This window comes from Mustela lutreola, chromosome 2, assembly GCF_030435805.1.
Source record: "Mustela lutreola isolate mMusLut2 chromosome 2, mMusLut2.pri, whole genome shotgun sequence".
Lineage (NCBI taxonomy): Eukaryota > Metazoa > Chordata > Mammalia > Carnivora > Mustelidae > Mustela > Mustela lutreola.
This window is the reverse complement of record NC_081291.1, coordinates 196371166-196386758: the sequence shown is the minus strand read 5'-3', so window position 1 is coordinate 196386758 and position 15593 is coordinate 196371166. Positions and strand designations below refer to the sequence as shown.

The 15593-nt window shown below is 37.5% G+C and overlaps 1 protein-coding gene across 9 annotated transcripts in view; it reads right to left on the bottom strand.

Annotated features, from left to right (window-relative positions):
• The window catches only part of LOC131825254 (ATP-binding cassette sub-family C member 2-like), a 92928-nt gene that overhangs the window by 6681 nt on the left and 70654 nt on the right, over window positions 1-15593 (bottom strand). For 5 of the 9 annotated variants that reach the window (XM_059164471.1, XM_059164476.1, XM_059164472.1 and 2 more), the window contains 6 exons: window positions 11877-12031; window positions 9436-9591; window positions 6131-6330; window positions 4833-4959; window positions 3219-3320; window positions 483-626 (listed from right to left, as the gene is read on the bottom strand). In XM_059164471.1, the coding sequence (XP_059020454.1) occupies window positions 483-626; window positions 3219-3320; window positions 4833-4959; window positions 6131-6330; window positions 9436-9591; window positions 11877-12031 (884 nt within the window). Of the gene's footprint in view, window positions 1-80; window positions 243-482; window positions 627-3218; window positions 3321-4832; window positions 4960-6130; window positions 6331-9435; window positions 9592-11876; window positions 12032-15593 lie in introns of all 9 variants that reach the window. The other 4 variants (XR_009351170.1, XM_059164474.1, XM_059164477.1 and 1 more) reach the window with 4 other exon arrangements.

Genomic DNA, 15593 nt, shown 5'->3' with positions numbered 1-15593 from the left:
TACTTCAAATATATACAATATTTACTTGTTAATTATAACTCAATAAAGCTGAAAAAAATATGCTAAAATTAATGGGGCACCTGGTGGCTCAGTGGGTTAAAAGCCTTTGCCTTTGGCTCAGGTCATGATCTCAGGGTCCTGGGATCAAGCCCCGCATCGGGCTCTCTGCTCCTCAGGGAGCCTGCTTCTTCCTCTCTCTATGCCTGCTGCTCTGCTTACTTGTGATCTCTGTCAAATAAAATCTTAAAAAAAAAAAATAAAGTATGCTAAAATTATGTTTCATAATATGCACAATTTTAAAACACCTTTTGTTTTTAAAGAGGAAAAACTTGCTCTGTATATACCAATGACATGAGTTTATTACTTTTATATGAAATTTGAACAAAGACCATATTATATTCAATACCCTATCATAGTTAGACCTTAACAATGAATGAATTCAAACAAAAGGGAAAGTGAAACTTATAAAATATATACGGTACCTTCTCTTCACCATGAGTCTGGAAAGTGATATCTCGTAATGCTAAACCAAGATCATCACGGTATCGAGCCTGGTAATTAATAAATTCCACTATCCCTTTCTCGGGCCATTGTGATGGAGGCCTTTTAGACATTATCCAGGGTGCCTTAAAACAAATATTATAATAATCACAAAAAATACGTTTCCCTCCAAAAAATAATTATCCTGCATATAAATAAAAGTGATAGAAAACATCTGTGGATATTATGATCTGAAAATAGTTTTAAATATTACCAATGCAAAACTTCTCATGTAGTTACAAGAAAAGCTTAGAAATAAGTTTTTGAGGACACCTGGGTCACTCAATTGGTTGGGCGTCTGCCTTCGGCTCAGGTCATGATCCTGGAGTCCCATGTCAGGCTCCCTCCTCAGGGGGGAATCTGCTTCTCCCACTGACCCTTCCCCCTCTTTCACTCTCTCTGATTCTCTCTCAAATAAAGAAATAAAATCTTTAAAATAAAAAAAATTTAAAAAAAGTTTTTGGAGGTAACAAGGCTTTCATCTCCTATACAGTTATTAAGAAGAATCTTCTAGGGGCATCTGGGTGGCTCAGTCAGTGAAGCAGCTGCTTTCGACTCAGGTCATGATCCCAGGGTCCTGGGATGGAGCCCTGCACTGGGCTCCCTGCTCAGTGGGGTGTCTGCTTCTCCTTCTCCCACCCCCTCTGCTTATGTTCCCTTTCTCTCTCTGTCAAATAAATAAATAAAATCTCTTAAAAAAAAAAAAAAAAAAAGGAAGAATTTTCTAAGTACAAAGTCGCTGAAGGTTACCTATTGGAAATTTTAGCTGAGAAGAGGACTGTTTGTCATTCACTCATTGCCGAAATACTATTTCCTATGCTAGTCAGGACTTTAGCTGATGGGATTCATCCGTGAGCAAAACAGATACAAATTCTTGTCCTTACAGAGCATACAGGATGCCAGAGAGAGACAGAAAGAACCATACAGCGTATGTAGAATGTTAGATAGTGATAAAGCTTCAGAAGATGGCGGTAATTTTAAGTAGGGTGAATAGAGAAGTCTTGGTTGGGCAGGATATGGGAACAAGCCCTGTGGATACGGGCTGAAGTGCTTTCCAGGCAGACAACTAACTATACATGCTGAAGTCCTGAGACAGGGGCCTGCCTGAGACACTGCAGGAACAGCTGGAGGCAGAGCGTGTGGTGTTTGGGCAGCGAGAGGAAGCGTGAGGGCCGGGATGGTCCCTGGCGTCAGAAGATGGATTAGGTCAAGTGATGACAGACAGGAGACCACTGGTGATCTTGACAAAGGCAGGTTCAGTGGAGTGGTGGGGTTTAAAGCCCGTTTGGCCAGAGTCCAAAATAGAATGAGAGACGTATAGGCAATTCCAGAGAATTCTTTAAAATGGTGCAGAGAAATGGGGTTCCAGAAAGATAAATAGAATTATGTGAACAACTGACTTCTTCACATTAAAGCTTTTATAACAATACTTGTCACACCTGCATCATATTACATAAAGTCGACTTTTTTAAATGTGTGGGTGTAGGTGGTTTTTAATATGGAACGAATATATATTATAAATTTATACATACATAAATAAGAAGCTTATATACAAAGGTATATATACAAAAAATTAGAAGGTATATAAACCAATAAAGTTATACAGCGGTCATCACATGGCAATAGATTGAGCAAACTGAATGTTGATAATTGGAGGTGGTGAAGGTAGGTTAATCTTCCATGAAATTTGTGTCAAAAAGGAAGGTAAGACCTGGGGAAGAATCTAGGTGGGGAGGGCTTCAAAATTTAGGGAAGAGTTGGAAGATGCAGATAATATTTTAGCATGTTTATAGGTTGAGAGAGGCAAGGGGGTCAGGGTGCTGAGAGGTAGAAATGAAAGGAAGTGGTTAATGGAGCAACGTCTGACAGAAGACATGAACAGATATTACCAAAAATACAAGAGGAAACTCTGGTTTTCTCTTTGAAGGAGGGACACCTCTTCCTGAGAGTCATGAGCAAAAGAGGAACATTTCATGATTTAGATACCTCTATAGGTGGTTTGAAGAAGATACAGAAATTCAAGTCAACTTTAACATCTGCCTTGTTAATTCATGGAACTGGGAGGCAGAAGGAATGGAGATGAGTAACACACGCAGGTAACTCAAATATTCTACTCTGTCAACAGTGTAAACCTTCTCCTTTCTAATTATAATTAATTAAAAGGAAGAAAACAGACTGATGTATTCTCCTCCTTTCCATCCACAGAGATGTTAATGATGAGTAAATGGAACACAAAGAATAAACAATAAAAATGTAGTTAATTTAACAATTGCACAGACTTCCATTATGAGATGACTACACTAAGACACTTTTCACAATGTAAAATCCTCACAAAGTTATAATCGTAGGTTGCATATTTTACTCTACTTTGGTGGAAGACAAATCACTGTACCTTCTAAGAACAGGCACTCATATTTAATCTCTGCAATATAACATATCTTATAATTTGTATACTACTGCAATTCAGTTAACTGGTATTTTTTCTATTTTAGTGATATATAAAATAATGGTGTATTTAACAGTAGACTGGGTTTTAATTTCATTGAAATGCTGAGTATTACAACATGAATTTGGAAAAGCAGGTTGTGTTTAAAACTTATTTTTTTTAAATGTCAATTTAAGGTGCATTAAAATGTCTTAATCCTGCATCTACTTATTGGTTATTTGGGACTGCTTACCTCTTTATCCATATTTTCATATTCACAAACTCTTTCAATGGAAACTGCATTGGTTTCAATTTCACAAGCTTTCCTCACCCAAAAATTCAGAGATTGAGTAATCTGGAGGAAAAAAACCCCAGCTTCATGAATGGTTCTTTAGTCTTTTACATAATATGAGTAATACTTTATAAAGTTTCACTTTCCATCATTTTCATATATTTTATCTCTTCTGATTATTCAACAACTTTAGAAGTAAGCATATTTACACATAAACACACAAGTGTTTAAATATATTAAAATCATTCATATCATAAATAATGGTTTTTTGGCAGAAGAAATAGTTTAACATATGTTGAAGGAGTCCCTACTTGGGTGTAAGGAATGATGAATATTGATGAATCTGTTTCAAGAATGTACACCCCGGAGTGCCTCAGTGGCTCAGTTGGTTAAGCATCTGCTTTAGGCTCAGGTCACGATCCTGGAGTCCCAGAATCGAGTCCCTCATGGGGCTACCCGCTCAGCATGGAGTCTGCTTCTCTCTCCGATTTTCTCCCCTCTTATGCTTTCTCTCTTTCACTCTTACTCTCTCAAATAAATAAATAAAATATTAAAAAAAGAAACAAAGAAATATATACCCTGTGAGAAAAAAGTTGTGCACAGTATTACCTTTGACATTCCTCACTATCTTTCATCGGAAGGAGGATTCTCCTAAGTTTTGACCACTCTTGTCTCCCCTTTTCCTTTCTTTCTTTCTTTTTTTAACTCTACTTTCTTCTTACCATATCCACAAATATAGGCTGTAATCCACCCTAACTCTAAAAGTCAAAAAGCTCTGCCAATTCAGTGTTTTCTCAAATTTGGTGCCAAATAATTTGATGGCCAACCTGACTTGAAAACTAATATGGGGCTCTTTGAAGTCTTTATTTAACACACTTAGGGTAAAATACCCACATATTTCACTGCAGAACAAGTAGTCTGATTGTGGGGCTCTGCCCTAGACCTTGACTATGGTATGTATATCATATTTCCTTTCTATAAGCCCAAGTTCCGAATTCTGAAATGCAACTTGCCTTAAAGGTTTTGGATAAGTGATGAAGGGTAAGTACTCAAATCATCTAGACTTATCGTTTAAATAATGTATAAGTATATTTAGTAGTTTAGGGGATATTCTATTTAGAAAGAGGGCATGAACACACTGAAATAACTAGTACTTTTCAGTGTAATACAAAACAGGGGCTATCAGGGAAAAACTTAAAACACAGAAGAAGCAGAGCATATGTTCTCCCCAGAGTCTGTATTATCTCCTTGGTTAGGCTGGGCAAACTGGAAGCACGGGCCACGGCGCAGAGAGGCCTACAACGGTCACATAAATCTATAAGGCTACGAGAACAGGAAACTTCTAGGTAACGATGCCACGCCAGGCATTTCCGAGACTTCTAGCACTCAGCCTGTTCTTTTTGTGAGCTAACTTGGAATTGCTGAGCTAGCTTCCTGCTACAGAGGAAGAAATGAGCCTCCAGGGCCTCTCATTACTTAGCTAATACGATCTATAATTCAGACAGGCAAAGGAGAAGAGAGTTTAATTAACTGGATTATAAACATATCATATACCACAAAGTCATTATCACTTACATTTAGGGCATAGGATATGGACAAACCAACTATTGCTGAATCTATAGACTTGCCAGCCAGCACAGCGAGCAGGGCTGCAAAGAATACCATTAAGTTGCCAAGGAATTCCAGTCTGACAGACAGCCACCTGTGATAATGGAAAATATTCCTCAGCTGAGATGCAAAGGTTTTGGTACACTTGGTATGAAATCTCTCCTGGGACATGAAAATGTAAACATCAATAGCTGCTTCCTTTTTTCCTCACTTACTTACATCTCAATCACAATAGGATCATTGCAGTGACAAAAGACTAAAGGGTTCCTCTGCATAAAAGCACACTTTACTTTTGCAGAACTTTGCTTTAAGACTTAAACAGAATTAAAACTCAAAAGAAAAACACCAGTTATGCTGCATCATATTTTAAAATCCTCTCAGAAAATTAATCATCTTTTGGATTACTTGCCCTTTTTTACATGATAAAATTAGTCTCTAAAAGTTAAAAATGTGCCTAGGTACCATTTAATATTTCTTTTTTCTCCTTTATGTGAAATGATAAATTTAAAATATAAATTATTATATGCAAATAAAATATATTCTACAAATACAAAATATAACACAGAGTCATATTATTAGTAATTCCAATAGTATCCTATATAACCTTCAAAAACTTGGGACCTGAGGAGCCAGGGTAGCTCAGTCAGTTAAGCCTCCAACTCTTGGTTTCAGCCCAGGTCATGATCTCATGGGGGCATGGGATCGAGCCCCTGCATTGGGCTCCATGCTCAGTGGGGAATCTGCTTGAAGATTTTTACCTTCTGCCCCTCTCCTTGCTTGCTGTCTTTCTCTCTCTCTCTCTCAAATAAATAAATCTTAAAAACAAACAAACAAGCAAACAAAAAGGCGCCTGGATGGCTAGGTGTGTTGGGCCTCTGCCTTCAGCTCAGGTCATGATCTCAATATCTTGGGATCGAGGCCTGCACTGGGCTCTCTGTTCGGCAGGGAGTCGGCTTCCCTCTCTCTGCCTGCCTCTCCGCCTACTTGTGATTTCTCTCTCTGTCAAATAAATAAATAAGTAAAATACAAAAAAAAAAAAAAAAAAAAGCTTGGGACCTTATTTTTATGTAAAGTAGTGTATACTTTTCATTTGAGTATAAATAGATGCACCTTCACTTAAATGTGTATTAAATATTAGAAATATGTAAGGCTTTCTTCTTTTTTAAAATAATCTGATGAAATGCCAAAACTCTCTTTCTGTTCAAAAGTGCACAAGACATCTAAAAAGAGACTGGTCTTGAACTACGTATACTGATACGACTTACCTATTTGAAATTACATTATTGTAGAAGCAGACCAAGTTCTCATTCACTACCTCTTTGTTTTGCTGGATGAACCTCTGTTCATGTCCAAATGCCCGGATAGTGGACACCCCTGATAAGGTCTCACTAAAGTGTGAAATGATGGGAGAGCGAGAAGCTCCTGCCAACCGTCGAATTTGTCGAGAACTCGCCACGTAGTATCTCTAACCCGAAGACAGAAACAGGCAGTTGGAAAGATGTAGCAGAAATTGCTTCAATGGTTTGCCAGTGGCAAAACACTTGAGTGACCCAAAAAGTGAAGTTCAAGTTTTAACTCCAGCACCTGTGAATGTGGCCTTATGTGGAAGTGGAATCTTTGCAGCTGTCATTAAGTCATTAAGGATCTCAAGATGAGATCATCCTAGACTTAGAGTGGGTCCTAAATCCAGGGCTGGCTTTCCTTGTAGGAGACAGAAAAAGAGAAGACAAAAACACAGGGAGAAAGCCATATGAAGATGATATTGGAGGAATGTACACATCAGCCAAGGAAAATGCAAAGGATTGCGGACAGCTGCAGTTAGGAGAGAAGCATGAAATCAACGTTTCCTCAAAGGATCCAGAAAAGAACCAACCCTGCCTATACCTTGATTTTGGATTGTTAGCTCCCAGAACTGTGATAGAATAAAATTCCTGTTGTTTGAAGCTACCAAATTTGTTATCGGAGCTTTAAGAAACAACTACACCCTAACAGTAGAAAGCCCCAATTCTGTACAGCATGGCTAGAACAGCATTGGGTGAATCTCCACTTTGATAATCCTTTCAAGCAACCATTACTGAGAACCTACTACAGAAGAAGCTCTGTGTCACAGGTTGGCAATGTGACTAGGGTGTTAACCCATTAAACAAAGGAAGTCAACCAAGTGTACCAACAATAGTATTTTTGTACCCAGATATCATCATGAGAAAATTTTGTTGTTGCTGTTGATGAAAAACTACCAGTGCAACCACGCAAGTATTACTGGCTACTTCTCCTCTAACTCGGTTGAGACTGGTCGAGATGAGTGGAGACTGGAGAGCTGGAGGGAGAATGCCCTAGGTTAACCGGACCATCATTCACCAGCCCCAGGTAACTGCTACAAATAGAAACGCAAATCAAGAGTTGCCACATCCTGCAATTTTTTTCAAGGAAATCTTTGGATCTGGAGTTTTACATAAAATCCCTGATTAAAATGTCCTCATTTTGGTAAAAATCTTGAGCAAGCTGAGCAAAAACCTATTTGAAACTACCTGTCAAGCTGCAGCCTATGAGATCTACTCAGTGCAAGTGCCCTGGAGAACACAGAAGACTGTGGCATTCTGGGACTGCAAGGGGACTTAAGAGACTGTCATAAAGAAATTTTGACTCTGACTCTGGGCCTCACCCTAATAGATTCTTTATTTCCTCCCAGTTTTATAAAAATGTGATTAACAACAACAACAATACACACACACACACACATATACACACACAGACATTATAAAATGTGACTTTAAAAAAAAAAAAAGAGGTACAGGGGTGCCTGGGTGGCTCAGTGGATTAAGCCTCTGCCTTTGCCCCAGGTCATGATCTCAGGGTCCTGGGATCAAGCCCTACATTAGGCTCTCTGCTCAGCAGGGAGCCTGCTTCCCCTCTCTCTTTGCCTGCCTCTCTGCCTACTTGTGATCTCCCTCTCCATCAAATAAATAAAATCTTTTAAAAAACTAAAGAGGTACAATTAGAGATTCTGATTCAATAGGTCTGGGGTATGGCCCACAGATCCAAGGACCATCCTTTGAGTAGCACTGATATAAAGCAAACCTCCTATTTTATAGGGGGAAGCAAGGAAGCCTGGAAACACAAGTGATGTGCCAAGCATAGGAGTCAGGAAAGGAACTAGAATTTGAGTCTCCTAAATTCATATTCAGGGCTCACTCTATACTGTGTCCCTAACAAGATATGGTTTCTAGATTCATTTCCACTCCTGGTCATCCTATCCTAATTTACCAACCACAAAAGCATCACATACATTTTCATTTGTGATACGAGGGTTTGGATTTTTTTTTTTAAGCAGATATAATTGATTATCAATACTATCCCTCATATTCTAGATTTTTTCTTTTAGCTCTAAGACATAGTGTCTTCCCTGGAGGACTTACAATCTCATAAGCGAGACAACTTGTGGTCTAAAATAAAATAGCCTGTAATACCAGCAGTATAATAAATCCATAATACCTGGATGAGTCTGAGCTCTTTGCACTATTTTGGTAGAGGAGTTCACACAGAAAAGAAATATGACCTAGGCCATGAAGGGTAAGTCAGATCCAGTCAGGTGGAGAGAATAGGGAAAACATAGGAAGTAGGAGGAATAATAATAGCACAGGTGTAGAAATGAGAACATGATTAACATTCTGGTTTGGGAAGATTAAACTCCAATATGAATTTTTAAAACTTGAGTTTTGGGAAAGCGTCGAACTACAAGAACCACATCCTTTTCTATAAAGAGCCTCAAAATACTTTTGTTTTTAAATTAAATATGTGTTAAGAAATTTCCTTTTACAATGTAGCCTCCCGGTGATATAACCTTGGAATGTGGTTGACCGCATTTTAATTGGAATATAAAGATATGTATCACGAGAGATCTATTTAGTTCCTCTAGGAGTCCTTTGCTGATATTGGGGATAATGGGACAAGAAGGCAGTTACTGGTTTCTCTTTTGGATTTACAGAAAAACTTACTTTCTGCTAAAATGTAAATACAAGATAGATTCTGTGGTGGCCATAAAAATGCACAATTCTATTCTGCTGCAGCAGGAGCCACAGCTGACTTACAGCCCGGCTGCTGTCCCTCTGGATCCACTACTCTATGAGTTTGGAAGCCATGTTTCCCACAGGTGGCTTCCAGGCAATGACTGAGTACGGCAGGGGTGCCATAAAGCACCCTTGTGGGTGCATAAAGCAGGCCCACTTCAGGGACACGTGGGACACTCCAATGTGTGGCACTGATTGTAGACTTCCCATTCATGCAATAAATCTTTCATCAAACTGTCCTGTAATCCAAGATGTTTCCTACCCAATCCTCTTCTCTCCCTTGCAAGAATCAGACCTGCATCCCTGTCGGAGGGCTCACGCAGCCTTCTGCAGCTCCCTCTCCTTTATCTTCTACAGGCATTCCCCAGGAACTCTCTGCTATATGGAATTCTTTCTTGGAATCTGCTTTTTGGAGAACATGAACTAATGGGCCGTCGAAGTGGGTCTGAACCTGAAATCTGTGAACTTATGTTATTAATACACATAAAAATCCATGTACTTACCTGTATAGTGAGATAGAGGAACATCAAGGGAATAACCCCAAGAATGAAGAGTGGTAAAGCTCCCCCAATGACCAAAACTGTTCCAATAACATCCAATGTGCAGTTCACCCAGTTCCGCAAGTAGTAATGGAAGCGTATATCAATTATAAACATGTCCTGAAAAAATTGGTATCAGGTCACTTTATTTTTAACTTTTCATGTTTTAAAATGAAGAAAAGAACAAATATATCACTCAATGTAAATTTTTTTTTTTTAAAAATTACTCAGATGTAATAATCTGATGACTGAATAAGTCTAACTACATGGTCTTTTTCCTCCCCAATATACCCTTGTATATTCCTCCCCAATATTCCTCTCCAATATTCCCTTGTGGTCAGTTGTAATAGTTAACAAACTGTAATAGTTAACAAGATGTTAACTATTCTAGCAACAAGATGCCCATGGTCAAGCAATTTGGATTTCCCAATGAAAACTATGCAGCACTTAGTATATATGACTAATGGCAGACTCTGCTTAAAAAACATTTAACAAATGAAGTCTAAACCCCAGTAACTGGGTGTTCAGGAGCACTGGCATAACCACTATTTACTACTCTGTAAAATACTAGTGAGCCATTCTTAACCACTGAGAACATGTTCAGTGGCCTTTTGGATAGCTGGATCCTGTCAACATTCCAAGAGGCAGAAAAACAAAATAATCTCATCTGCAAAATTAGAAACTGAAAGATGGAAGTGGACAATGAACGAAAGAACACAGGAAGGCCATGCATCAATTCACAAATAACTTAAACAAATCTATGTTGTCAAATCTATGGCATAAGGTATGACCTAAGAAATTCCAGGAAGTAGGAAGATACCCAACACAGAGGCATGGACAACTACTCAGTTCATGACAAAACAGATACAAAGAGTGGAGATGGAATTTTATTAGTCTCAGTCTTGCTTTGGGATTTCTCTGTTTATCTCATATTCCGAATAGTGTAAGAGCATCATAGCCATATGAAGTTTCCTGCCTGTCTTTAGAAAACATCTTCCCATATTCTCACTTAAGTTTAAGACCCAAACATTTGACATGTTACTGTATAAAAGTGACATATTTTCATTAGGGTCCCAGACAAATGTCCACTGAGAGATAAAAATGCTAGAGATCAAGTTTTTCCATACATTTTCAAAAAGAGTGTGTACATTGGTATGACAAAGCAAGATTTACTATTCCACCACACGTTTATTATGTTAGGTACTTTCATTTAGATTTTCATGTTTTATTCTCACTTCCTTCCATATACATACCAAAAATCTTGTACATATACACACAATATATTGGCATATTTTATGGTTGTGGGTCTGTACTATCTTATTCAGGAAACACTAGTGATATGTGTCTACTGAGTGAGCACTTGAAATGTGGCTACTGCAAACTGAGAATGTGCCATAAATAATACAAATCAGTTTTTTTTTTTTTAAAGGTTTTATTTATTTATTTGACAGACAGAGATCACAAGTAGGCAGAGAGGCAGGCAGAGAGAGAGAGAAAGGGAAGCAGGCTCCCTGTGGAGCAGAGAGCCCGATGCGGGGCTCGATCCCAGGACGCTGAGATCATGACCTGAGCCGAAGGCAGCGGCTTAACCCACTGAGCCACCCAGGCACCCCTACAAATCAGTTTTTGAAGACTGTGTAGAAATTAAGAATGTGAAATATTTAGTTAATAATTTTAAACAACTTTAAGCAAGTTTGAAATGTTTTGGACATTCTCTGTTAAAATATATTATTATAATTATTATTTCCAGCTGTCTCTTTTTACTTATTTATTGCAACCATCAGAAAATTTAAAAATTACTTATGTGGCCTGCATTCTATTTCTTTTGGACAGTGTAATTTTAAGTGTTTGATAGAAAACGAGGAGGAAAACCCTGTAGGTAAGCAGAGACACTCTGGGAAGCCCCACCACCACCCCCATTCACCATAAGTGAGTTGACAGTTTTCTTAAAAGCAGAATGCTTGAAATCCAGTTATCATCATATCGACTTCTATTTTCTTTACTTTCTCACCCCAAACCAGTGATTCTCAAGCTAAATATATGTAAGAACTGGAGTTGTAGGCAACAGAGCACATATGCTTTTTGGATCCTTTCAGCGATTTTCAGGAGTTATTTTGATTATTGTATGAGATGTGGTACTGCTGTACATCAGTAATAAATGTTCCAAGAATTAGAAATAACAAGGAAATCTATACTACACATAACCCATATTTTCAGGATGATATATATGTATATATATATATATATGTATATATAAATATATACATATATATATACATATATATATATGTATATATAAATATATACATATATATATATATACATATTATAAATACTATTACAAGGTCCTAAATACGGGTCATCGTTTTTAGGTATGCTGTTCAATAAGGTGTGGCTTTACTGACCTTGGTGAAGCGGTTGATGATCTGGCCGATGGGATTGATTTCGAAAAACCTGAGCGGGAGGTGCAGCACATTATCTAGTAGTTGAGTATGCAAAGTTCGAGAGGCAGCCAGGGATCCTCTGGTGAGTATATAGGCTCCAGAGCAGACAAAGAAACCTAAACACAAAATGTTGCCAGGGGTAGGTTAACCTCTTAAAGGAATTTTGTACCTTAACTCTCAAAAAGTTGCTTATCATAGTATCTTTTAAATGGAAAACTCAAAGAGCAAACTTAATAATGTATAATTGTGGACCAAACCAAGTACAGATATACAAAGCGCATTGATAATAAATATACACTCCGATGGGTTGCCATCTCACCAAAGAAAGTCTCTCCTTATTCACAGGCACAGATTCTAGAGAAATGCACAAAACATAACAGGACAACCAGGTTCACAGAATACTAGCAACCTATTAAATTTTGTGATGTCCTATGGGACAATATGGTATTCACTGGTGCTGCTAGCCAAATAATTATAGCTCTCTTAGCTTCTAGGTCCATGACAGAATTGTTCTTTCTAGCCTCCTTGTGATTTATGGGACCTTGTAAAGAGTTCTGAGCAAGCTGAAGGAAAAATAACACATAATAACCGGTTACAGCAATTAATTGCTAATATTAGAACTGCTCAAGTTTACTAACTTTGTATAGTGCCTGCCAATATTTATAATGGTGGATGGATTACTTCTTCAACTTGGGTCCCAAGAATAAGGATAAACCTTTTATTATTAATTAATTAATTTATTTATTTATTTTGGTCTGTTAAACTACTGAGATTTGGTTGGTGGAAGGGCTGTTCTTGCAACAACTTGAAAAGGCAGACATATAAATAATAAACAAATAGCTGTATTGGAAGAGGTTGGAAATCACCAGCATCTAGTGATTCTATAACAATGTAACTATTGTTACGTGCATTTGACAAGCTATGACGGGAAAAAGACAAGTTCATAAAAGAGCTATCCATGTGTGAGATGAAATGAAAGGAGAACAAGTTGTCAAATTGGAGAACTTGTAGGGCTGGAAGAAGACATGCTTTGTTACAGTGATTGGTCAAAGATGGGTATGTGTTAAGGGGGTAGAAGAAGAATAAATGAAACAAGATGGGATTGGGAGGGAGACCAACCATAAGTGACTCTTAATCTCACAAAACAAACTGAGGGTTGCTGGGGGGAGGGGGTTTGGGCGAAGGGGGTGGGGTTATGGACATTGGGGAGGGTATGTGCTATGGTGAGTGCTGTGAAGTGTGTAAAACTGGCGATTCACAGACCTGTACCCCTGGGGATAAAAATATATTATATGTTTATAAAAAATAAAATAAAATAATTAAAAAAAACAAAGGAAAATATTGGTAGTTATGACATTTCTGTAGTTTTTTTCATCTTTAAATAAAAACGTGATTTTTTTCCTCCTGTTATACAACTTAAAAAAAAAAAAGATGGATATGTGATTCAAATTGTTTCAAGAAGAGTAACTTCTGGATTTCTATGGAAGGAAGTTCTTTGAGAGAGAACATTTCCAACACCATGTGAAGCCTGATAATTAAGGCGATGCAGAGCTGATAAATAAAGAGTAGTGAACACTTCATCTGAGCACAGGGACAGAGTGCCTATATATAGACGCATGCCTGGACTTTTTAGTTTGGGAAGTCAGTAAGTTTCCATGTTACTTAAGCTAGTTTGCTCTGAATCATAGGGGATACACAATTGCTCCATTGTTTCCAATACAGAAAATTGCTAATAAAAATGGATTGCCAGTATGGTTCTCATTCCTTTGTTAAGTATGTGTAAAACAAAACAATGACAGTTGACCCCGACCATCTTAAATTATTTCAGCTAACTGTATTATATTTTAAATATCACATGCTGCTGTTAAATGATTTCTTAGCTTTAAATATTTTCTTTTTTTTTCCTACTTCACGCTCCCCAAACTCCCTTTTTCCCTTTTCAATAACAGGTTGTCACCCTCTTTCCTCAAATAAACATTCAATATTTATATTGCCACCAAGCATACATTATGCATGAAGTTCACCACTCTTTTCCGTATTCTTAGTTTCCTATGCAACAAGCACTAATTTATTCCCAAACACTTCAACAGTCAGCGAATCTCTTCTGAATATATTCAAACTCATCAGATATTCTATTATTTCCTTCATCCTATGTAGCCCTCTTCTCTTAGCAACGTACACTACTCTCTGGGATCCCTCTTTCTTTCTCGAAACTGGAATGGTTGCAAGATCAGACCTATGCATTCTTCAGTTATGGGAAATGTTAAATATTATGAGTTTGATTATTTTCACTTGCATTTTCTGACTTATGTGAGTGTTGAACTTCCTGGATTATTCCTCTAATTTTCTTATTTATCACTTTTCATCTCTTTTTGATGTTATACATCTGGGATAATTTCTTCTAGTTTATCTTCTCACACTTGTACAATCCTTTTACATCCTTTAAATGTTTCAAGAATTTTTGGTCTAAGATTGAACTTATTTCATCACATTTTTGCACTTGCTTTGTGAATATAGTATTTTGAATCTCTGAAGACACCAATTTGACATTTTAAGTTTCTCTTTCAAATAAGATTATTTTACTTCTGGGCTCCATTGCTTTATTTGTTACCTCTTATTTATACTGTTGGTTTGATTAAAATGCAAGACCATCCATCATTGTCAGTGTCAACATATGAGATAAACATATGGTTAATTAACAGAGGTACCTGGTATGGCTTCCTTCTGCTATTGAACACTTTAATTTCCCCCAACATTGTTTCCCTCTAAATGGAAGGGATTGCTTCAAATTCCACTGGAGTGGGCAGATGTGACTCAGAAAGTCAGACTATTGGGATCCGGACATGGAGGCTGGAGCTTTTCCAAAAGCCATTTAAGGAGGATTTCTTTTATGTATGCCACACACACTAGGAATCCTAATTTCTTCTTTAGATATCAGCTTTCTAGTTTTCATTGAATTGCTGCAATGCCAGTTGGTGTGCACATGATGGTGGTGATGATTGCGGGAAGGACCAATGGGCCAGAAGAACAATGGTCTAGTGAATTATTTTAGTTCTTTCCATGCAACTTAATCCCACTCTTTACCTGTGACCATGAATTTAGTGTTTCTCTCCTGCTCAAATGAACATCTCCCTCTTGTGTTACAGCTTCTCCCCTATACATTTCTGGCTGCAGGTTCTTCTACCCTTGATTGACTATCAGTTTGATTGTTTATGTAGAAATTTATCACTCAGAAATCTTCTCAAGTCTTTCCTTTTATTCACTCTCATCTCATTGGAATTTTGTGAGGTAAGTAAAGTAGATGATCCAGTCACTCATCTTAAACTAGAAGCAGCTGTGTACTCATTAAACATTGTACTTTGAAAATAAGGTGCCTATATTGTTTACATTGAATTGGAGAAAGGAATTTCCTAACAATGAAGCATAAAAACATAATAGATTGGGGATGTTTAGAGTGCCCTAAAGATTCTAAGGGGAATAGCTGGGGCTTTGGAAAAAATGTGCAGAACTATTTCTTGTTTAGAAAGTGAGGTCAGAGTTTTACTACTGTTACAAAATATAACTCTAACATTGGACTGTGAATTCTAGTTTCTTTTAGAATATTGCTTTCTATATTATTCACAGTAGGTCTGTGGTATTAACAGGTGACAAACAATGTTGCTTATTCTTTAAAGCACT